General features: G+C 44.4%; 1 protein-coding gene across 2 annotated transcripts; it reads right to left on the bottom strand.

Moving 5' to 3' along the window:
- Positions 1-302: 302 nt before the first annotated feature.
- axin2 (axin 2 (conductin, axil)) lies at positions 303-23,750 on the bottom strand. Of its 2 annotated transcripts, none has more exons than XM_015048304.1 (11): positions 23,337-23,750; positions 17,580-18,512; positions 14,860-14,991; positions 11,218-11,320; positions 8,159-8,299; positions 7,550-8,067; positions 6,905-7,081; positions 6,612-6,824; positions 5,837-5,974; positions 5,148-5,306; positions 303-1,670 (listed from the first exon to the last, which is right to left on the bottom strand). In XM_015048304.1, the coding sequence occupies exons 2-11, from the start codon at positions 18,386-18,388 to the stop codon at positions 1,544-1,546; spliced, it is 2,517 nt and encodes an 838-aa protein (XP_014903790.1). In that variant the 5' UTR covers positions 18,389-18,512; positions 23,337-23,750; the 3' UTR covers positions 303-1,543. The 2 variants fall into 2 exon arrangements, with proteins under 2 accessions (XP_014903790.1, XP_014903781.1); XM_015048295.1 differs by lacking the exon at positions 23,337-23,750 and adding an exon at positions 19,412-20,727.
- Between the last annotated feature and the right edge of the window lie 820 nt (positions 23,751-24,570).

Raw genomic sequence — 24,570 nt, 5'->3', positions numbered from 1 at the left:
TTTAACCATGTAAATAGCCGAGTGAAATGTACTCATGACAAACTGTATAATTACCAAACGTCTCATTAACACACACTTAACTCCCTCCACCCGCCCCCCCACCCCCACCTCCCCTTCGCGCCATAAAAACACACAGAGGCTCTAGTGGCCAAATTAATGCTGCATGTTTTAATTTCCAGCAGGGAGCGCGTTAAGAGCTGATAATGGATGCAAATCTATCGGAAATTTCTCACAGGACGAGACGAGTTGCACTCTGCGCGGCGGGCGAGCGAGGAAACACAAACACACAGGAGGCAGCTTGCTAATTTGAAAAATAGAGCATTTTAATAAAGGCTACATCTCTTTATAATTACAATAATTAAAGTACCGAGGCATCTTTTTTAAACTGGAGCTCTTATGGAAACGCATAATTTACAGTTTACACGTGGAGCTGGAGAAGCCATGGAAAATATCAGGAAACACAGGACGTCGGGATGAAACGGGGATACTAAAAATAAAAACGGCATAAAAAATATCTTTTTTCTTTTTCTCCAAACATGAAAGGCCCCTTGTAAAAACCAAGGGAGTAAACGGACCCTGAAAACTGGGTAAAAACATGGCAACAACCCATGTACGCACAGTTACTGTACACTCGATGAAAACAGCATGAACATCATCTTCATCTGCAGCTCAAAGTGCAGAACACACACACACACGCGCACGCACGCACACACACACACACACACACACACACACACTGAGGAGCATAATCTAGAGCTTTTTTTGTTGGATAACATTGGTGTAAACACATTTTCAGGGGGGGAGCTCGAGGACCCGTTTCCTCTACATATGTAGGCTGTCTGTGCGATGCCTGCGCCATGGAAACAAAAGGCACTAAGACGTGACTGATCAAGGCGAGCTGGGCAGAGTCCCAAAGCAGGGAATTAAACATTAATAGCATCTTTGCTTGTGTTTTTTTTTTTTTTTTTTTTTCCATATAGGAGCCCTTCAGAGCAGATGGGGAACACATCCACAAATAGCACTGCAGCAGTAAATATGTGCTCAAACTCCGAGTCGACGCTCCGGCAGAAAAAAAAAAAAAAAAAAAAAAAATAAAAAAAAAAAAAAAAGAAAGGAAAAGCTTTCCTTTTGCTCTGAAGGGAGGAATCTTGGAATTTTCCAATCCAAGGGATTTGTCTCTGGGATATTTGCAATAAATAGTAATAGATATCTATACAATGTACATGTATATCTGCAGATACATACTAGTAATGTGCTAGTGAGTGCTTGTGGTCAGCACAGGCGGGGTTCCAGGTGGGCTCTCAAGTCTCACGGTAAACCCACCGGCCCGCGTCGCTGACGAGTGGTCGTTCTCCTCCAGTCTCTAGAAACTTCAGCAACGCACAGTCCAGGTTCCTCCTCCGTCCCAGCCGGGTCCTTTCAGTCGTCCCGTAACATCCGTGTCTTCTTCTCTGGCCTTTCGCCAGCGCTGCTTCCGTCACCCCACCTCCAGTCCCTTCAGTGTCAGCTTAGTGACGGGTCAGTAATCCCCGGTGGTTCCGAGTCAGTCCATCCGCTCCACCTTCCCCAGGATCTTCCCCTCGTACGTGGGCAGCAAGGAGCCGTCGTCCGACACTTCCTCGAACACGGCGCCGCACTCAAACTCGTCGCTGGCTTTTTTGAAGTAGTACCTGCAGGAGTAGAACAACACAGAGCTCAGCTATAGTTCATATTCTTTAACATCGAACATCGTCAATTTTTAAAACCATAATTCGGTCTGGATCCGCCTCGACTCAGACGTAAAGCATCAACTATCCCTGAGCCTCGTCAGGTTTCGACAACAAACTGCAATATAAAGAGTTCTAAGGATGTTTTCCCTGAGACTAAAGTTGCAACATTTGTTACATTTTCACCTGGTGCAGTTCGTTTTCACACTGCGCTGTGTCAAATGAACCAAACCACTGAAGGAAACGACACAAAAACCTCTGAACAAGACATCCGCAAAACTTCCTTCCTCCAAAAATATAAACAAGAATGGAGTGACGTCAGATTGTAGGATTTCTCTTTTTCTCTTTGACAAAACACCATGAGTCATTTCTTCCTCCAGCGCGACACTTTGAGCTTGTTTTGGCTACATTTACCTAGAATGCCTTGCGCTACAGTCCATTTCCTGCTTTTGGAGAGGTCCGCGGTCTGCTTGTCGTTTACATGCGCGTTCAAACCGTACAAGAGTTCACTTCAACCGAACCGAGACCGAGGTTTTCAGGCCCTTTTTTTTTTTTTTGGTCCGCAGCGCATTCACACCTCGACCCTCCCCAAACAAACCAGAGTTCAAGCTGTAACTTATATACATATAAGTTTTTTTGTGTCGTTAAATCTATCACCATGTTGTGACACTATGCTCTGACAGATACTCAATGAAAAAAAAAAAAGTGGAGCTTCTTCCTGCGGTCAGAAAGAAACAACCAATCAGGAAACAGATTGGCGTTTAATCCAGATGTTTCTGTTCCTCCATCACACAGAATCACAAGTCTCTGGCTGCAACCAGACAAAATGAGAGGACCGCTGTCCCCTCCTCCTTCTCCTGCCCGGTTTATTCCCACAGCGATAAAAAGAGTTTTAATAAAAGTGAACCAGGACGACATGTTGATGCCTCAGCTGGCAACTTTATGAATGCAAGTAAAAGAAAGAAGAAGAAAAAAGCAAGGAGGAGCTTCTCTTCAGCCATGACTTCACCACAGCATAATGACGCAACCCCCCCCCCGAAAAACACACACGCGCACCCACACACACACACCTCCCAAGCCCTTATTTAAGAGGAAGAGAGAACAGCAGGGGTGGGTTGGTTGGAGGGGTCTGGGAATCCACTCATTAACTATGTAATGGAAAAACAGCTCAATTTGCCCCATATGTGGGGGTCTCTGGAATGTACGCGAGGTTTAGGAACATGCGATGCGTACAGGAGAGCGGGAGCCCACGTGGTGCGATTAGCACGAGGGTGGTCGCTAATAAAAAAAATAAAAAAATTTAAAAGTAGCTCAGGAAGACTTGAAGCAAACGGTGAAGGAAAGGAGAAGAAGCGAAACCACGCCGACCGTTTTGGAGAAGTCAACGCCGATCCCTCCTGCTCTTTAAATACAAGAAGAAGTCTTCAAAAGAGCTGTGATGTTTTTTCGCTAAGAGAGACAGAATTTCCACTGGAACATGTTTTATGTGGCTAGATCCGCGCCGCCCGCACCCCCTTACCCCCCACCCCTCCAGTTTGCTCTGACATCTGGCACCAATATCGTCTGGCAGGGCCAAGCAGTACTGTTCTTTGTTGAACCGCTGCCATGTTGAAATGACCCAACTCCACACATTCTCTGGCTGCTGTTAAAGCACCGCGCAGCTCGCCTTCCAAAAAATGAAGAAGAAGAAGAAAGGGGGTGTTAGAGGGGAAAGCAAGAAAGAAAAAAAAAAAAAGGTGGATGGTATGACACAGGAACTGAGACTGCGAGCCAAAGAGGAAAAAGAAGACGAGCGAAGGAGCCGACAGATGTGAAGTTTGTCACATCTGTTGATCCCCCCCGAAAAAAAGAGAAAGGAACGCCGTTCACATCTGGACAGGAAGAACTTTCTTTCCTCTCGGTTTCAGACCTGTAATTACAAACACAACGCCACGGTCGTGCATATCCTCAGCACCGTTAACGGTCTAAACACTGAAATGTTTGATCTTTTAATGCCCGCTGGAAAAAAAGCAATCAAAGTTTAAAAAAATAAAATAAAATCTCTTTCTCTCTTTCTGAAAGCGCACGGTGAAGCGGTGGGCACTCGACGGGGCCTTGTGAAGCGAGCGGATCTGGCATTTAACTATCTGCCTCTCCAAAATATCCATAAAATGATCACAACATGTGTAAACACCGTGTGCATTCAACCCAGCACACACACACACACACACACACACACGGGCAGCGGGAGGAGGGGAGAAAACGGAAAAAGAAATAGAGGCCCTGATAGCATCAGTGAAGAATTTGCACACTGGCCATTTGTGTGAGTCTTTGTTGGTTGAAATGAAAGAGGCCGAGGCTTCAAAGCCGTGTGTATTAAGTGTGCCTTAGCATGGAAATCAATACCAGATGGGACCCAAATCGCTGCAGTTCAAACTCTCCCACTAACCCCTGCGCCGCCCGCCCGCCCGCTTGTCTTTCCTCTTTCTGTTGCTCAAAAAGCCAGTCACACACACACAACACACAAACAGAAACAAAAACACAGAAACAAAAACACAGACAGCAGGACTCATCACAGAAATATATTCAGATATTTAGAGGTTAGCTGCTTTATCCAACAGGGTGCAGCTTCCTGGAAAAACAGTCATTCCTCTGAACCTTTTCTCGCATTTTGACGTATTTAAACCACAAACCTCAGAGCTCTTTAATGCGCTTTTATGTAACAGGGCAACATACGAAGTGCTAAGACCCGCCATCCCGGTACTGAGACATGGTGGCGGCAGCATTAAGCTACGGGGATGCTTTTCTTCAGCCAGGACAGAGGAGCTCAGGAAGATGGAAGGAGGGAAAACTGGGGACAAAACTGTCCTATGTTATTTCTTGTCATGTTTTCTAACAACAGAGTGAACCAGCGATGCTAAAACACTTCGAGGTTGCTGCGAGGACCCTCAATGTCACTTTTCTTTTGAATTTCACAAACTGCTCTGTTTCTTCTCAGCTTTGTACAACAGTGAAGGCGACTTTTTCTGCTGGGACTAACAGCAGACCGTTGACTGCTGCCACCTAGTGACTGGAGGCTTGTTTAATACTCCTAAGGTCCTCCAGACACGTCACCCCGATATTTGAGGAGAACTGTGTTAGAGGCTCAAAAAAAGCAAACCCTTCCACCAGAACAAGAAGCTAAAATGGTGGTGGCAGCATCATGCTGTGGGAATTAATTGCTTCTAAGTAGTTTAGAAGGAAGTAACCTTTTAGACTGGCATAATCAAAGTTCAGACCTAAATCCAAATGAGAATCTGTGATGATAAGCCATATATTCAGGCAGTAAAACACACTGAAAGTCGTGGCTTTAACATGAAACTAACCTGAAAAAGCTCAGGGGGGTGTGAATACTTTTGCATTCAGGATTCTAACTCTTTAACTCTCCAACTCCGGCTTTGGTTTGTTGCGCCTCCAGCTCACCTGTAGTTGCCCTTTTTACGGAGCTGCTCCTTGAAGTGACCCAGGGTGAGGCTGTGGCTCTTCATGGTGCGGCGGTACGGGATCTCCTCGCCGCAGAAGAAGTACGTCACCACCGTCTCCCCGCTGCACGCTGCTTGGCCGCCCAAGACCTTCTTACATCTGCCGGGACACAAAGACGGAGAGCGTGAGAGAGACGACACGGACACAGGTGGTACAGTAACACCACGACGAAACTCATCCAGATGCTGACTATGCAAGCCTGGAAATATGAGGGATGCCAGTGAGTGTGGGAGACAGAGTCGTGTGTGTGTGTGTGTGTGTGTGTTATCAATTCTCCTTCAGCTGGGTCCAAGGCTTTGTAGGCCGACTTCAGAGGAGCTCTCTCTGAACTACACCAGCTCACTGAAGGACGGCCAATAATAACTATACGAATAGATCTCCATGAAGAGGAAGAGCCAGTCCGGTGGCACCGTGGCAACAGCCTCCAGTACACACACATGACACTGATGCACACATTAAGACTGAAAATGAGTGTGTGTGTGTGTGTTGTTCTGTTTATGGTGCAGGTGTCAAGTAGGAAAAGTTAAAAGGGTTTATGTACGCTGGAAGTTGGATGTTAAAGCTCAAAGCAGGAGGAAGAGGAGGAGGAAGAGGAGCAGAGAGGAGGAGAGGAGAGGGAGGCATCGTACTCTTCTGATTGGAGGAGACCCGGGCAGGTGGAGGTGAGGCCAGGGGGGCCGAGAGGGGCGGGACTGGGGAGGGCTGACCCCCCTGCGTGGATTGTGACTTGGTGGGTCTTCTCTCGTTGAAGGCTGGCCAAAGAATGCCTGAAGAAAAAAGAAAAAAAAAAAGATAAAACTCACTGAGCTTACAATAAAAACAAGTGCCTTTTAAATTTTATTAAAAAAAAACAAAAACACTTTGGTCTATTTAATGAGAATCCAACACAGAAAAGAAAAGCATGTTTTCACCCCCTTTACTCTATTATTGCTCTAAAGCCACCTCATTAACAGATAGACCAAATCTCACTTTTCTTTCTTTCTTTCTTTCTTTTTAAATTTGTAATCAAAGTTTGAAAACCATCAACATTTGATCTAGATTCTAGTGCAAATATGTTACTGCACTTGAAATAAGACCAAACTAACTTATATGTAACTTTTCAGTAAGATACATGAGCTTGTGTTCAGTCAGTCATTCATTGTTAATGATCAAAATGTGCTAGTTCCACTGGATGGTTATTTCACTTATATGGTGAGAAAACGTCTCGTTAAAAGCGAAATAATGTGCCAGTGGAACTAGAACCTTTTTTAACCACAAACAAAAACAAAAAACCTTGCTGAAAAGTTACTTGTACGTTAGCTTTGTCATATTTCAAGTGCAGTAATATATGTAGAGCAGAAACCAGACCAAACATAGTGAGTAAGGTGTTTTTGTGGAGCAGAGTAGCTCCTCTGGGGTCCGTACCTCTGTTTGGGGGTCTTGGTGGAAACCTCCTCCAGTCTGCGGCAGGCCTCCTCCAGCTGGGACAGGGTGTTGGGAGGGGGCAGGGGTGGCATAGCGGGGTCTTGGATGAAGGGCTGAGCCGGTTGGTGGCTCCGCAGGTGGCCGCAGCTTCCTCCGCCGCCCCAGGTGTGCGTCTGCGTTGACGAGCCTCCGAATTTCTTGGCGCCCTGGTTACTGCGGGACAGAGAGGGAGACGTTTACTGACCGAACAACGAAAAACGACGTGCTTTTTCAGACTCGCTGCGCCTGCTCACCTGTGAGACTTGTGTCGGCTCTGCCGTTTGCTCTCCAGTATCCACTGGCGGACGTTCTCGGTGGGGTCGGTTGTGTCTGTGGGCAGCTGCGAGATCCCACAGTCGTCCATGCAGCCGTCTGCGACCCCCTCCTCGGCCCCCGAGCGACAAACGCGTCTCGATAGGGAGCTGGAGCGCCTGGGAGACGGAAACATTCCAGTCAGATCTTAGGCTAGCAACATTTCCATTGACCGTAAAACTGTGCAAATTGGAATTACAAAACTCTATTTGCTTAATAGAAGCAGAAGAATTTCAACTATATTGAAATTTTGCAAAACCGCAATGAAAACACTGGTAGTAACACCCAGATTAATAACTGGATGTTACTACTGACGGAAAAGCCAAAGAAGACGACAGGAAGTGGCAGGAGGATCATAGAAGAGAATGTTCTTTAATGATTTATCACTTGAACAAACTTATTCACGTGATCTTAACAGAAACACTGCAATTACAAAGCTGAGTGTTTCTGACATGAATGGAATACCAAAGTTTTGCTCACATTTGTAATGGATTCACAGCAAGAGAAAATCTAATATAATCAGACTGCAACAGCGATTTTGAGTAGGTAACAAGAAGGTTGAGCAGTTTTATCATGCTCAGACTCACCCCATGTTGCTCTCGGTGGAGACGGAGCCACACATCTCCCTGCCCAGACTGCGGCTGCGTGGGTAAGCCTGGCAGGACTGACAGCGGCCGGCGGCGGAGCAGACGCCCTGCACCCTGAGGGCCGCCTCCCGTTCAATCTGCTCCTTGGACTTTGGACTGGCGTGGTGGTGGATGTAGTGGTGGTGGATGTGCTTGGTGCTCTGCCTGCTCAACAGGGTCCTGCTGGAGCCCAGGCTCAGAGCGAAGGCCCCCGAGTCCGGACTCGACACAGGAGAAGCGGACGACCCGGCCCTGGGTTTGCCTCCGCAGGCGTACGGCCGGTTCTCTGGGGAGCTGGAGCGGGGCGAGCGCTGGACGACGGTGGGCGACTGGCAGCCGGGGGTCTTGAGGACCCGAGACAGGTGCTCATCCAGGATGGCCTGGGGGTCCTCGTCGGAGGAGCCCGACAGGAGGGCCAGAGGATGCGGGGAGAGCTGCGGAGCGCTAACAGAGATCTCTGAATCCTCTCTTTCCTCCTCCTGGGAGACAAAAACAAGAAAAACATGAATTCACAGAAACACAAAAGCAAAAAAAAAAAAAGAAGAAAAGTTCAGGAAGAAGAAGTCAAACCTCCTGAATCTGCTGGAGCCGCTCCTCAAGAGAGTTGAAGGTGTCCTGCTTCCTCTTCAAGTTCTCCAGGCGGGATATCAGCTGGGCTGCGAACTGCGCCGGCTCCAGGGGGACCATCTCCTTCGGAGGACGGGTCGTACGCTTTAGGGGGAAGAAAGTGGATATATTAGCTTGTGTTTGATTCCCAAACTCCACAGCTTCCACATCGTGAAGCAGATAACCGAATACATCACCAATGCATTCTTTTGGTGTCAGATCACACATAATCTGACCCAAAGTAATCGTATTTGCTGACAATGTTTTCATTTTTCATCATGGTTGTCATGGAAAATTTATTTGAATGTTTTTGGTGTCAAATCATAGCCTACATATTTTGAACTGTAGAAATCATCTCAGTTTTGTTTATCTTGTGTTTCCCTTTTCTGGAGAAATATTTTTCAAAATGGCCACCAGGGTTACAAAGGTAAAAAAATACATTTGGACTAAAATCACCAGCAGCTTTTGCCAGTGATGGCCACATCTAACCAAAACATTCAATTCTCTAAACACTAATTCGCTAAACAAGAATCGTAGCTCTGCTAGTCCTAAACTTTTATACACATTAACGCTGCACACTAAAAAAAAATTGCTAAAGCTTATGCTAAACTGTTAAACTCAAAAAAGCTTAGAGGAAGCTAATGCTAAGCCACTGAACACATTAAAAAATTTGTAAAAGCTAACGCTAGCCATCAGTCTGCATCCCACATTCTCATCTCCTTCCAGCTGACGACTGGAAGGAGGAAGGAAACTTGCTAACAGAATCCCCTGTTTCAGTTTTGGTAACATTCATGGCACTAATTGGCTTAAAAGGCTCAAAAACGGCCGTCTTGAAAAATGGACAACATCCTGAAATACAAGAGGCTAACTGTTCACATGAGAAACACAACCTATAGGGTTGAGCATCCAAATCGTTATGCTTTAAATATTCTTACAGTAATATGCTGCACTAACAGTCGATTTAAACAACCAGCATTAATAACCAGCCTGCTAACTTGCACCCAAGGCTTGTTTTAGGGGGTGTCAGACCCCGGCCTCAGCTGGTTCCCTCTGTCATCATCAGCGGGCCTCCAAAGTCAGCTCACTTCAAAGACTTCCTCGTCAAATATCAAACACGCAGTAGGGGTGGTGGAAGAACGGATGGAGAGATAGATTGATGGGAAGCAGTGGCTTTACATCTAGGAATAAAAGCCGCGCATCAACAGGGGGTGAAAGAGAACTCCGGGGAGGATGGGATGAGGAATGAAAAAATAAAAAAAGGAGTAATGGGAGAAGTTGGGATGCAGAGATGTGCGCTTTCAGGTTCAAAAAAAAAAAAAAAAGACGGAAGAACTGAGAGGAAGAGATAAAGGTACTAAAACACGGGGTGGGAGATCAGAAAGGTTGAGGAAATTTATTCCCCCACCTCGTCACACACTGGGCACCTTTGAGCTACGGTGTTGTGACAGTGAGCGCCTGAACACATCTTAGAATATTTGCATTTTTTTTTTTCTGCACCAAGGCTTTCTTGATTGTTCCTCCGCGTTTTTATACTTTTCCTGTCTCTTTGTAGTCGGAATAAACGGGGATGGGGGGCTGACTGATGGTGCTGGAAGCTGATGCATTATGGGAATGGCAACCATCTAAAAAAAAATAAAGAGGAAGTCAGAAGGGAAACAAAAACAAGAACAAAGGCAAGAAGAGCAGCCTCGTCTAATCTGTGCAGCTCTTTTTTTTTAAAACCTCAAACTTCCTGCTTCTATCTTTTTTTATAAGTCTTAAGTTTATGGTCAAGTTTAGAGTACCTTACAAAAGTATTCACACCCTTTGACCTTTATTACAACATAATTACCAGACTAAACACATTTTTATTTAGGATTTATAACCCACATCTAAACTGATGATAGGAAAACCAGCACAAAGGTGAAATGTAACTCTGGAGGAGAAGCGGTGATCTAGAGCTCAGGTGGGACAATCAGCTGACAGACACTCCACAATGATGGGCAGCTAATGCAGAAAGGAAACTGTAAGAAGAAATTTGGAGCCAACTGAAGTAAGAAAACCTGCAAAAACACTTCTGACTGTCCATCTTCCAGCTGGACAAGGACCCCAAGAGATACGACGGAAGGGGATTCCATAATTCAACGCTACTCTGTGTTGGTCTATCACGTTAAATCCAAATAAAACACGTTGCAAGTTTGCGTTTTTAAAGTGACAAAGTTTCAGGAATACTTCTGCAAGGTATTGCTTTTATCAAGTTTGGTTAAACCCGCTCCCCTCCAGCCTCATATTCTTCTCTCTTCCCAAAAACCTAAAGCTAGCATCTCCCCCCTGACCTACTGAGAGCTCACATGACGTGCTCAGACTCTTCCCTCAGATCCTTCACTTTTATGTGAGATGGGTGTGTATGTGTGTGTGTGGTTTAGGTTTAGGGTCTGTGTGTGCTTAGATGGGGAAGGAAAGGGGGGAAAAAAAGGGGGCCATCTCAGTTGGAAGTTGTCACTTCCCCGTGCGTTTGCTTCATTCATCTGCAGATCAAAGCGGCGCGTTCGTGCGCGTCACTGCGAGCGTACTTGTGTTTTTGTTGGGGAACCGGGCTGATTCCAGGGCCCCCGGGATAAGGCGGCAGAGATCTTCCTTATCTCTTCCTTATTCTCCATATTTACAGCATCGGCGGGGAAGAAGAAGAAGTAGAAGAAGAAAAAAAAGCGAGCGCTGGGGCGATAAACAGCTTAGAGACCTCCTTCCTTCCCCCTACAGACTTCAAGGTACCCTAATGGGGGGTGTAGGTGACACCAAAGGTAGGCAGGGGGCTTGTGTTTGGATGTGTGTGTGAGTGGGAGGCAGGGTCTTTGACGCCACTTCTTCAGATCTTTGCTGGTGTTGTTGAATCGAGAATGCCAAATACAGTTTGCACAGCACTATTCATAGAAGCGAGAGAGACCCGGAACGGAGGGTGGTATGGAAATTACACTGTGGGACCCGGGCTCAAAAAGACTTCAGAGTGTGTGTGTGTGTGTGTGTGTCTGTGCTTGTGTACTTACAGGGAAAGCAGGCAGAGAGACTTGGCTGTTCATCCTCATGTTTCGTTGCATCTCTCTCTGTAGCTGCTTCTTGGAGCCCAGTTTATATGGAGGGATGCCATCTCTGAGGGGGGAGGAGGGAGGAGACATCACAAAGGTCAATTACCCAATCAGATACATCATTAAAGACCGCTTGTTAGCCAAAAGGATGGATCAAACGAACTTCAAGGGAAAAAAAAAAAAATCTAATTTATTAATTCCTCTTTCGGGCTTAATCCGAGGTTAACCGAGTCAGTGTTCTGGTTTGTATGTGTGTGTGTGTGTTTGTTGGAAGCGTGTGGGCTTCATCTTCAAACTGAGATAGTTCCAGGGACGTTTTATTTGCCCCAGAAATGACACTCGTCGTCCCCCAAGCATTTTTCAAGACCAAACTCCATCCTTTTCCAGACTCAAACAGGAACCCCCCGTCCATTTTTAAGCTATAAACGTTAAACGTGAATAAATGTGCTCACTATGCTTTTACTGCAGTTATTTCTTTACACCAGAAGAGCCAGAGACAAGAAGGAGTGAAACAGAAAGAAAGAGCAATCAAAAGAAAGAAACAACAAAAAGAAAGAAGTGGACGGATGGATCCACGTTCTTGGACGATGAGACAGGGAATGAAGTCTGAAGTTGCGTTCAATTCAATATGTTTCCATTTCATTTTTCCATGTTTATCTAGTCTGTAGAGTGGCATTGTGCTCTGACACCTTGTAAATGTTTCTTCCCCAGCAACTGAAGCAAAGTCAAGGTTACAGCTGCTTTTCCCGACTCCTTGCACCTTCCTACAGAGCTAGCAGATACAGGTTGAATCCGAATCTCTGCCTGGTACAGAGCTGACTTTAGCTCAGTACCTTTACGCCCGTGTTGAACAGCGGCTCCCCAACCAATCCGAGTAGCACTTTTCTACTCTTGCTTTAAAACACCACAGTCATGCGCATGAGCAGAAACCCTCCCCTCCACCCCAACCCGTCTCCAAACACACTCCCAATCTTCATTTGGCAAGCTTTGCCGCAGCCAGCCTCTGATCTCGGCACATCAAAAGGCTGGTTTGTAAGATAAGGTAATGTTTGAAGTCTGCGCAGCTGCATTCCCCAGCGTCCAAGCAAATCCATAAATAAGATATAAGCAAAAAAAAAAAAAAAAGAATCCCCCCCTCCCCCTTCTCGCTCTATCACCACGCACTTTCTCTTCCCAACCGAGCGCCTCCTCCCCCGTTGCCATTTTTCCTCATTTTCTATTTTTCCCCGCTGCCTTTATCTGTAAATGCGATTCAAATGTTTATGGGTCTTTATAGCTGTGACCTACTGAGAGGCAGATATTGTGATCAAGGCCAGAGTGGGCAGGAAATGAGGCGGGGAAGTTGGTGTCCCTGCGGCTCGGCCTTTCAAACTGTGCTGGGCAAAGTACAGCAGAGCAGGACCGTATGTCCCTCTGACTGCTGTAAAAAAAAAAAAAAAAAGGCTTTACAGCTGCCGCCTTTCTGCTACAGCCAAGCTCAGGGGTTTGAACTGAATATCAGCGCTTTCAGCTCATCAGTATCTTTAGCGTGGTCATGGTTGATCTGGACGTTTCACCAGCATCATCCTGGCAGATATGAACTGAGGGTGAACTCTGGACAAAGATTCTTCGACTTTCTGTCCCAAAGAAAGACGGGCGCCTCGTCAGGTAAAAGTCACGTGATCGCTCTGCGTAAACGAGGTAAACGGCACGTAGCTGGATGAGTTGATACGACATGTGGACAGCCGCGTTCATGAATGACTACCGACTAGTCACTTTTTGGATCAGAGAACCCGAAGAAGGCTGATGATTAACCAGGCTGGAAATAGAGCTGGGCATTTATCGTGATAAATTCCTCATCATGATAAGGATTTTGATTTATTGTTGTCATCATGGATTCCATTTAAGGAAGGTGTTTAAAAACCATCAAATATATACATATATATATATAGCAAATATGATTAAATCCTGTTAATGTGAGCACCTTAGTGATATAAATCACACTTTTTTATGTTACCCGTATCCTACAGAAACCTATTAGAAGCTCCACAAACACTCAAGAGCAGTGTTCGTGGCGCTACGATAGGTGTGCCTTCAGTTGCTTAAAAAAAGTAGTAACAAATAAGTTCTTATCATCAGTTTTTATCACAATAGTATCACAAAATATTGTGATAAAACTTGAAGTCCACATCGATTCAGATCTTTGAACATACATTAGAAATTGTCTGGTGAACAGAATCTGTTTCAGCTTGAAAACACTCAACGGGGAGATCGTAAGTGAGGGAAGAAGAAGACTTATCGTTAGCTATTTTCAGTATCTGTGAGGCGTTTCAAAATGAAGACAGAGAAAAGCACAGAGATGACTGTAGCTATTTAAAAGGAAGCTACATTTCCTACAGAGGGAGAGAATAAAACATGATAAGAACAGGAAGGCCATCAGAGTCTATCAAATTAGGTCTGGAACAAGCTGGATTTGGAAATGCTTGCGATCTCAACGTCTCTGGGACAACCTGCTACATCATGCTAACAGCACTAATTGCTAATATGAGATGTTGTCTTTTAATACAGCAGCTCTTGAAGATGAGTCTATCTTTTCAAATCTGTTCTGAACCTTTACAAACACTGGTGATCGAAAAGCTAACAGACCTGTGACCCGAGTCATTTCTACACTGAAACAGCTGAGAAGCGTCAATGACTTTTAAGCTCCGATAAACATATGAGGATATTTCTGGAAAACATCTAAACATAAGAAAACAAAAAACACACACAAGATTTTAGCAGGAAATACAGTAAAATTACTCAGAATATATATTTATATTAAGCAACAGAATGAAGATATTTCTGAAATGCTTTACTAATCAACACGTGCTGAAAACTTTAGTTTTAGTATTTTTTTTAGGACTTTGCTGTAAGTGGACTCTAGTAACCGACCTACGGCTGTTTGCCAGAGATGTTCTTTGCACTACTGGTGAATTTGGGATCCAGAACAACTCGATGAGGATCATCATCAACCCAAATTAACTCCTGTGTTTTATCAGGCGTTTCCCTACTACTAAATCTTCCAGTTTTGTTCTCAGCAGGTTGCTTGACCAGGGTTTCTGCAGAGTTCAAACTCAAATTGAAGTCCTCTTAAAACCTTTGTAAGACCATTGTGAATGAAATTACCCCCTTGTACTAGTCCCAAGCTTTTTTGCACAAAATGAACATTATGGGTTGGCAAAAGATGTGAGCCTGTGGCAAAGACCAACCATGTCTGTCCAATTAGCTAGCTAGCTAGCAGGGCTATATTAGCAGCTAGTTAGCGGTAGCCTAAACCGCCTCAAGTCACAAAGCAGAATGAAGACTCAAAAGTTTGCTTTACAGAAAAGTTCTGCGAGAAAGTAAAAAAACTAAATAGATCAAATAGCCCTGAGAAAATTTAAGACCTGTGGTTAGCTTACTTAGCGCCAACCTATGTTTTTTTCATGAATATATTGCATTATAAGGCCTTAATTTTGGACACAAGAATTTAAAAGGTTTTTATGGATGCGTGGACACCCTGTTGACATGCGAGTCATTTGATGTGTTCTGGACACACACACACGTGTGTGTGTGTGTACGCATGTCTGATTAACATCCACTTACACACTGCTGTCAGTCACAGACATGGCGTCGTCAGTCAAGGCGTCGCTGGAAACCTCGCTGTCGTTGGTGCTGCTGACAGGGGCGAAGGCGCCTGCATGGCAGGGGTTGATCTGCTCGCCTCTCTTGTAGGATCTGGGCAACAACAGATGAATATTAATACCACTCCAACAGGCTGGCGGAGGTTCTTAAATCAAGACAGGTTTGGGCTTTTTTTTTTTGTAGGAGAGCTAAAATAAACGTGTGGATATAAGAGAGGCAAACATGACGAACAGATGTGACAGGCCGGTGTGGGGCCTGGCAAACTTTGTGGGAAAACTTCTTAAATGTCCCACAGTTTCTCTTTCCACTCCGCTCATCCACCCCTCTTTCCCCCAGCATGCATGCCCCGCTGTGTTTGCATTCTTGCCATGGTACAGGAGGAGGAAAGCGGGGCGGAGGGTGGGTAGCACAAAAAGTTTCGGCTGGAAGCATGGGAGTGTGTCACAGAAGGAAAGAAAGGGGAGAAAAGGGAAGAAGGGGAGGGTCTCGGTGCGGAGGGAGAGAGACCCAGCATGACTAAAGCCGCAGCCCCCCCGCCCACCTCCCTCCAGCTCCAGACTGACCTTCAGAGGGGCTCGCAAAGAGTCAGGTATTTAGCACAGCTGGCCCGGCATTCTTCCCTCCCTGCCTCTCTTTCACCCCCTCATTTATCCTTTCTCCTCCCTCCCTTTCATGAGCTGCAACCGTCCTCCCTCACTCCTTCTCCCTCCCTCCCTCCCTCCATCCTTCCTTTCCGCTCCAAAAGCACGCCTTGTAGTCCCCGTCCCTCGGTTTTCAAAAGGAAGAAAAGATAAAAGTAAAGAAGGCCGAGGGAGTGGAGGAGGAGGGGGTGAACGGCAGCAAAGGAGGGAATCTGAGGAGAACTGACACAAACAAGAAGAGGGGGAGCAAAGAGTGACGGAGGGGAGGAGGAGGTCTTGATTCTGTACTGTAGCTGCTGCCATTAAGGGTTTGTTTTCGCTTTTAAGAGAACTTGAGTTGGAAGAGACGAGGAGGGAAAAGGGCGTCGCAGGTTCTGGCTCCGTTCGCTGGTTAAGGCGCAGCCCAGGTACTGAAAGACCAGCTGTGGGGAGCTTAAACTGAAGCTGAGCACTGCTGGTTAGCTGGCTGAAACATAGCAGCTACACTTTTTGTTTGTTTGTGTAGCGAGTCAAATTTCACCTTTAGCAGCTAGCTTGTCTATTTAACCACTCAATGTGAGACTTGTATTAGCCTATAAACAACAGAATACTTTGCCAATATTGTCTTAAATTTAAATCGATTATAATTATGTAGCAATCCCACCTGTCGCTGCACACCCTGTCAGCCATTGCAGCTTCATTTTGCTCTCAAGACAAATTCAGCAGTTTGGAAATCTTTCCGGTCACAAATCAAATGATAGTCATGATGTTGAAACTTAAAGGAGTACCGTCTATCCTTGTTATTAAAGGAATGCTGTTGTAAAACTACAGTTTGAATGAGATGAGTGATTTATCTGTTAGGCAGCAGACTGCAGGCTAGCCACATTCCCGCTCTGCTTGTCTGCAACAGATTTGGCCAGATGTAAAAAAAAAAATGCTAGCTTCCTTTAATACACACATTGTTTTAGTAGCTGGGAGGCTAAAGCTCATAGGGAGTGGTAGAGACAATATGTGGTGGTAAGCAGAAAGGATACTGTCTGGAAAATGACAGTTAATTATGTTGTTATTACACTTAATAACAATGGTATGAAACCTGAATACTTTCCTGAAGCGGCACAGCCTTAATCAAAATGAGAACTAGAAAAAACAATCATAACTACAACAAATATTAGAAATATTTTCAAGTCTGACCTGCTGATTACAATTTTATACGGTCTGCAGCACATGAAAAGAAACTTTGACTCAGCTAAAGTGAATCAAAGATGGTCATTGAAGCTATAGACTGATATTGGTGGAACGTCTGAGTTTCGATGCATCAATGGATAAGAAGAACAATATTTTGAGATTTCACCAATCTGATTCCCAATCAGAGCAAAGTAATGAGAACCTGTTTGATTCTCATCTCCAGACAATTGTTTGGTGGAATAGTTTTCATTTTCTGTTTGAAATAATAGCAATTAGATTGACTCATTAAGTTTTCGTGTTACTGGTATTGGTGAAACAATAACTTAATTCAGTAACAGACTAATACGAGTTCCAGCATTTGAACCAGGATATTGGAAATACTTGCAAACACCCTGTAGTTTTCTTTTTCCTCCCCGCCCCTAACTTAAAACAAACAGAGCAGGATGGAGCAAAGAAAACACATAAATGAAACTACCCTCACATCAAAGTGACATCTGAAGAGCCGCCTAGATTTTTATCTCCGCCTGAAGGCTTTTGACAGAGGTGGTACAAGAGGAGACATAGCACAGCAATGTCATCATCTATTATTTGCTGGCTGGGGCCAGAGCCAGCCCCTGCTCTGTGAACTTTTCCTCTGGAAGACGATCCGTCACTCTGCGGAACCATTTCAAAGCTCCGGAAATCCAGGCGAGCGCCAGCAGAGGGCTGCTGCTGCTGCTGGAGACTTTGGGAGAGGGGGAAGAAGGGCCAGAGAGTTTTCTGCAAACTTAGGAGGAGGGGAAAAGCTGTGTTGTACCTCTCTTAGAGTAAACCTTTGCTCTACAGTGTGAAAACAGGGTGCAAAATGGGGGGGGAAAAAGGGTGCAGCAGACATACCTGTACCCCTTCTCCATCATCTCTACTGCTCTCTGTGTAATGGGGAGCCTCTGCCCCTTCAGTGCCAGCAGGGCTTTGGCTCTGAAGTCACAGCTCCACTCTTCTTCCTCGTTGAGCGTGGGCAGGTATCCACATACAACTTTCAGGCTGCCCAAAGAGCCCGGGCTGACGTGGCTCGGGTTCTCCCCGCCGGTCCGAACATACTCTAGGTAAATGTCAGAGGTGAGGAACATCTGGTAGGCGTTCTCCTCCATGTCGGTCTGGATCTCCGTCTGCGCCTGGTCGAACATGGCAGAGTCGATGTGCTGCCTCTTGATGTTATCCCGAATGAAGGTTTTGGTGGGCGGCTTCAGCTGCTTGGCCACCACGCTGTTGTTCTCGATGTAGCGCTTGTAGATCGCCTTGGCGACCCGCTGCGTTTTGGTGTCCTTCAAGTCCATCTGCCGGAAGCCGTTGCAGGCGAACCAGAAGTCCAAGGCGTCCGCGCTCTTCTCCCGCTCCAGGAACGTCCGGAACAGAACGGCGCCGTCCTGGTCTCCGAGCAGGGAGTGCAGGGACTTCGTCCAGCGGGAGAGCGGCGAGTCCGGCGAGGCGCTGCCCTCCGGCTCTCCGAGACCATCCTCGTTCCTCCGCGCCGAGGAGCCCGGAGAGCCGGCGAGCAGAGCGGATTTGGGGGCTTCGAGGGGTTTCATCACTGCGGCTTTGCTGGGGTAGCGGGGCGCATCGCCCTCCTCCCCTGGCACCGGGGGTCGAGGGGCATCTTCGCGGAAACTACTACTGGCGATATGGTCCATAAGCGGCCGGCTCATGTCTCTGAAAGCAGCAGGAGATAGAGCAAGAGAGAGCGCTGATCGCCTCCTCTGAGCTCCTACTGTAATCTCCTCACTCTCTTGTGTCAGCGGGGGGGCTTCTCTCAGGCTGCCCGTCTTCTCTCTGAAACACAAAGTATTGATCTAATCACAACCAGATCCGCCCCGACTTCAAAGAGACAGAGGAACGCAGTCAGAGCCTTTGCTGGATTTTAAAGGAAAAAAAAAAAAAAAAAAAGAAGGGGGGAAAAAACCCGCTGCAGCAGCAGCATTACATAAAGCGGAGTTTCTCTCATCTAACCCAAAAGCAATGGGATTTCCACAGAAAAAGAAGAAACAAGGAATCGAGTGATTTAAAGAATGCACTGGATTCAACGAGACCTTCAAATGGACAAGCGCTATGCACAGACGTGTCTTCTTGCCCTCCCTGTCACTTTCTAGTTTCTCATTCCCAGGACTCTCCCCATCTCATCTGGGGCGACTAAAATGAAGCCTCCCTCTCTCCAGTACCTGTAGGACATCGATCAACCCAAAGAGATGAGAAAACGTGACCAAAATAGTGAACTGGGAGTTCAACTCCCCCCTGGCTTTAGGGCGAAAACACTCAAATATAACTTACACCTGAGATTCCTGACCACTCTGTGGTAAATCATTTGAGTTACTTTAATCTGAACATAAAAAACAAACAAACAAAAAAAAAACACCCTTTCAGTTTCTCTAATGGCGAAAATCATAGCAAAAGTCCCAAGAACATCAAAGTCTCTGATCTTGTGGGGGAGGAATTGCTCAACAAGACTCGGGTCGGCTACTTCTTAAGAAAATTTCTCACGAATATTTAAGTCTTAAACCAAGCCTTTTCGAAAATAAGAGGAAAGCGAGCGGCACAGACGCGAACCTGTGCGTCTTTTGAGTGTGTAAACTGGGGGAAAGTGGCCAATTTCCCCCTGAACGTTACTTCAAAGGCACATCAAAGGGAACTCCAATGGGGGCGAGTTTGAGGAGGCACGCAGTCCTCCAACTTACCATCGATCCACGAGTTCGTTTCCCCCTCAAATTAAACTCCACAAAAAGCGCTTATAATCCACATTGCTGGCGTCCAAACACGATTAGGAGCATACAAGTGCAGAAAAAAGGGAAAAAATACATATGTTTTTCTCTATTCCCTCCTTCTTCTTTTCCTCCTCCCTGGTGCTTTCAGGCTGCCATGCCGCACCGTAGGTCTCTCCTGTAGGCGACTCCAACACCAACTGAACCGAGAGGCTGGAGCAGCGCACTTCAAAGTGAGGAACCGACTGCCTGGTCCTGGCAGCTGCATAAAAAACAATCGCAGCTTTCTTCCTCCGGAATAAAAAAAGCAAAAGCAAACATCCAACACTCTTAGGTATATCTCATTCATGCGATGCGAGGGACACTTTAAAGATGGTTCGGGTTATTTAGCGAGGCGTAAACTCTTTTTATAATATCTTCCCAGATCGCGAAGTTGCAGCTCCAGCAGAGGACCTTATCAAAGACAAGCAATCTTGAGCCAACTCCCTGAGGGCTTGGAGCGTCAGAAGTAACTGATCTGCCGCCCCAACAGCATTGTCGTTACAATCCCTCTATTGCCACATATACTTTAAAGACACTGAGTTTGTTTCTTCAGAAACACTCACAGATTTCGTGAAATTCAGATAAACCCCACGAACTGTCGTGGAGGTGAGTGTTAATACCGAGGTCAGTGTTCCCTAATAGCCAAGTTATGTCTTCTTTAATCATTTCGCGTATGCAATGGAAAAATTAGCAGTGCAAGATAAAATACAATAGAAAAATAATAATAATAATAATCTGCTTGCGACATTCTTTTGACAAGACAGAATCACAGAAGTGTCCTTGTAGCGAGAATAAAAGATCTACTCATGTTTTTAAATGTTCTCTGCAATCAAGTTGAAAAACGTTGTGATAATAATAAATGACATGATCACTTTGCATCTCATTCATTATCCAGGTTATTGAGCAGCATGCTCAATAACCATAACAGCAAGAGCGCTTATTACTCCACAGCTCCCACTAGTGGCAACATGCAGACACGGCAGATGAAACGTCTGCTCAGCAAAGGAAAAGTTATCTATGGCAAGCTGATTTGGCATTTATTCAATTCCTCTATAAAGTGAAAGTTTCTTAAAGTAATATTTTTTTTGTGACACTAGTTGAACAGACACCAGCTCGAGATATTTTTGTCTAGTAACATCTCTGGAAAGTTTTCAAAATAGATACAGTACTGTTTTTGCTTTCTTCCACTCATTTAAATGCTTAGACCACCAAACAAATTGTCATATGGAACAAATATAACTGGAGTAAATACAAAATGCAATTCAGAAATGATTATTTAACTGATTAAGATAAAAACATTTTCCAAATCAACCTAGTCCTAAGTGAAAAAAGTAATAATCCCCTCTTGCCAAATTAGGAATTACCCACATTTTTGGAATGCAAAGTACAATTTCCACTAGACACATGCAGTCCTGATCAATGCCTGAACCACAGAATCAATGCATTCATTCAACAGAAGATGTCTGACAACATGAAGTAGGGTAGAAACTCTCAAACAGCAAAAAATCTTTCCTCAAGCAAATGAAACTCAAAAACACGTGTGAAATAAAGTTCACCACATCATAAAGGATTACAAAGCCTTTTCTAAGGCTAAAAAAACAGCAACCTTGAAACAAACAGACAGTATTCACAACTGAAGACGTCATGAAACAATGGCGAGCCTTTCCAGGAGGTCAAAGTTACTCCAACACACACCGACGACTTATCCAGCAGTTCACAAAATACCCATTTAAAAATGAGACTGAACCAAAATGGCATCCATGGGAGAGTTACAAATTGAAAACCACTTGACAGTCTCACATTTATCAAAAAGCATCTTGGTGATCACCAAACAGCTGAGAAAATATTCAGTGGACTGAGGAGATGAAACTGAAACCTTTTTGGCAGGTGAGCATCGAGTTCCAGAAAAATAATATCATTCCGACATTCAAACACGATGGTGGTAATGTGATGATCTGAGGTTGTTTTGCTACTTCATGCCCAACAACAAAACTCTGAATTTCTTGTGAAAGCAAAATGACAGTTTTGGAATGATCTAGTCAAAGCCCGGACTTAAATATGAACATTCTATGGGACGACCTAAACGGGACGTTAAAGATGGAAAACTCTTTGGCAGGATCAAAGCAAATTTCCCAAAGAGAAGTTCACTAAAGTGATGTAAAAGACTCATTCCTACAGTAATACTGATCCAGTCAAAGCCATACTAATGGGTTAAAAACAAAAGCTTTTAGAGGAACAAGTACAAGAACTTTGATTGCTGAGTACATCTTGAGTTTCTTTCATATACAACAGTCAAAAGAAAGAACTCGGATGTCCTACACATTTTCCAACTATCAAAATTAAAGTTTTCCACCCTGAAATTTTTTTTTTTTTTTGGTCAGTTATTTATTTGAGCATCTGGACCAGCAAAGATCATCTCCATTTCAAAACCTCTAATACTCTGAGACTTGTCAAATATAGATTGGATTTTTCTGCATGAAATACAGAATATTTGAAGGTCAACTTGGAACCTGCTACTTTAGTTTTTTTTAAGTAATCCAAATAACATAGAAGGGTCAGCACTTTGTTTAGCATCATATTGCAAACTAGACCCATTAGACATTGACTTGTCCAAAGTGTCTTCAGAAGGAGACAGTAGTGAGACAATGTGGTCTGTATCCTGTACCAAGTATTATTTCTTCTTGTCTCCTGGATCTGTTTTTTATGCTTTAGCGCTCATCCATTTGTTCCTGTATATATATATATCTATATTTCTGTTCACCCCCTCTCTCTCTCTCTCTCTCTCTCTCTCTCTCTCTCTCTCTCTCTCTCTCTCTCTCTCTTTCTATATATATATATATATATATATAAAGTATGAAGTATCTTTCTATGTATGAAGTATCTTTCTATATATATATATATATATATATATATATATATATATATATATATAAAGTATGAAAAAAGATTGGGTTCCAACCCAGTTCAACTTAGAACCACGTGGTCTTTTATCTTCCTAAAAACAAACTTGTAGAGGAAAATCTCAATATTGAAGGTATAGAATAAATGCTCAAATGCTTGCCATACACAATGGTATTTCATCTAAGCACATGATTCACTCCTCTCAATAGCTCTGATTTATTCATAACTTTAACTGCAGATAATATGACCAGCATCAACAGCATTTTGGTTGGATCTGTGCAGCTTTTAAAGGGCCACCACAGGGGAGCCTTTGTTTCGCCATGACTGGATACATTCTTAAAAGAGCGTCAGTAGGTGCTTCTGGGTCCTTTTTAGTCTCAGTAGACACAGATCCGAAAAGTACAGTACAAAGACGGCAAGCGCTTTGATCAACCCATTTGTTAAAGGTGCTGTGAAACTTTCTCCCTTGATGCCTCCCTTCCCATCAAGGATAATAAAAGGGAAATTTCTCTTGCAGAGGGCAACGGTGACGCTGGGATTACTCATCGTTCAAAGGACACTTCATTGCCTTCAAACTCTCTCTCTGCTCTCTCTCATTCTGAACAACAAAAAGAGACACATCAAACTTACTGTCCCAAGCTAAAGAGCAACAGCTTGTGGTATTTGAGCTTGAGCAACCATCAAGAGTTTGTAGGAAAGCTCGTCTGATCAGAAAATATAAAACATCAGTTTGGCGTGGAGTAAAAGAAGAGCTGTGCGACTCGCAGATGAGAGAAACAAGCCTACACAAACTAAGTTTATCTCATAAAAACTATCTGCACATCCAGCTAATATTCGGAGTCCTGCCCAGACAATGTCAGCCTTTGTTAACTTTGAAGGGCCCAGGCTGACCTCTGACAGTAAACACGCCAGGGTGAAAACCATCTCCATGGTGATGGTGGGGACCCCCTGCCAGTACCTGGGGCCAGTCGGGCCCTCATGTCCTGCCTTGTCAGCTCCCCGCACGGTTCATGGGAGGTCCGTGCGGGTCAGGTCCCCCCTGCTGTCCCTCAGGAGCTGACCCCAGGTCTATGCCCGGCCTGGGACCTGGGTTGTCCTTGGTTTCTTCCCCTATAAAAAGACGTTTGAAAAGAGTGCTTCAAGGGGAGAGAGGTTATGGGATGTTACTCTCCGTTTATAGGGAGATTTTATTACAGGGACAGGTCAAGCTCTGACTTCCTACAAACAGAGAAGAGAAAGGGACATATAAATCACATGTAGGCGAGTCTTTTCTTGTGTGCATCAAAGAGGGCCTTGTAAAAACATTCATCCTCCCTCAACCTTTTCACATTTTATCATATTATAAACACAGAGTTTAACGTAAGGTTTTAGGATTTTAAAACCTAAAAAAACGTAGGGTAAAAAAAAAAAGTAGTTCATAACTGAGAAGTGAAAGTTTGTTCTAACAAAAAAAAAAGTCTGAAAAATGTAGCCTGCATTTGTATACAACCTTCCTGAATCAACGTTTTGTAAGAAAACCTTCTAACCAGGGCCGGATCCACAGGGATGTGGATCCCTGGGCTGCAGCCAGTTTTGGTTCCCTATGCAATGAGGAAACATTAATTTACTAATGAAAAATACAGTAAATGAATAGTAATCTTATATATTAGCAGGCATAAATTGATGCATACTAAGTTTAGTTTGTCCTCTAGTCAATAAATCCATGTTTCCCCCAAAAAATCAATCATAGTTTTATAATTTTTCAAATACTTGAATATTTTTTATATTCATAAAAATCCCAAAATATTAATACATCTCACATAATTTGGCCCTTTATATTAAGTACAATTTTTTTATCTGGACTTTGACTGGGCCATTCTAGCACACAAATTTGCACATGGTCACCCTTCACGATAGAGTGAGTGACTATGAGCCTCCTGGCTGCTTCTCTGTTCAATGCTCTCACAAGAGTAAGGTGGCTACCATGTCTTGATAGATGTGCTGTTGCTCCGCACTAGTTTGTTTTGTAGATAATGGATTGAACAGATCTATGTGACATGTTAAACATCTGGAATATTGCTTTTTATTCTGCATTAAACTTCTCCAAAACTTCTTCTCTGCCCTGTCTGCTGTGTTCCTTGGTCTTCACGATAGTGGCTAATTTATTTTTTTTCCAGGAGCATCTACTGATACATCACATAAAATACATGACC

This window comes from Poecilia latipinna, unplaced genomic scaffold (genome assembly GCF_001443285.1).
Source record: "Poecilia latipinna isolate Pla-1442-1.1 unplaced genomic scaffold, P_latipinna-1.0 Scaffold42, whole genome shotgun sequence".
NCBI lineage: Eukaryota > Metazoa > Chordata > Actinopteri > Cyprinodontiformes > Poeciliidae > Poecilia > Poecilia latipinna.
This window is presented reverse-complemented; position numbering and strand designations above follow the sequence as displayed.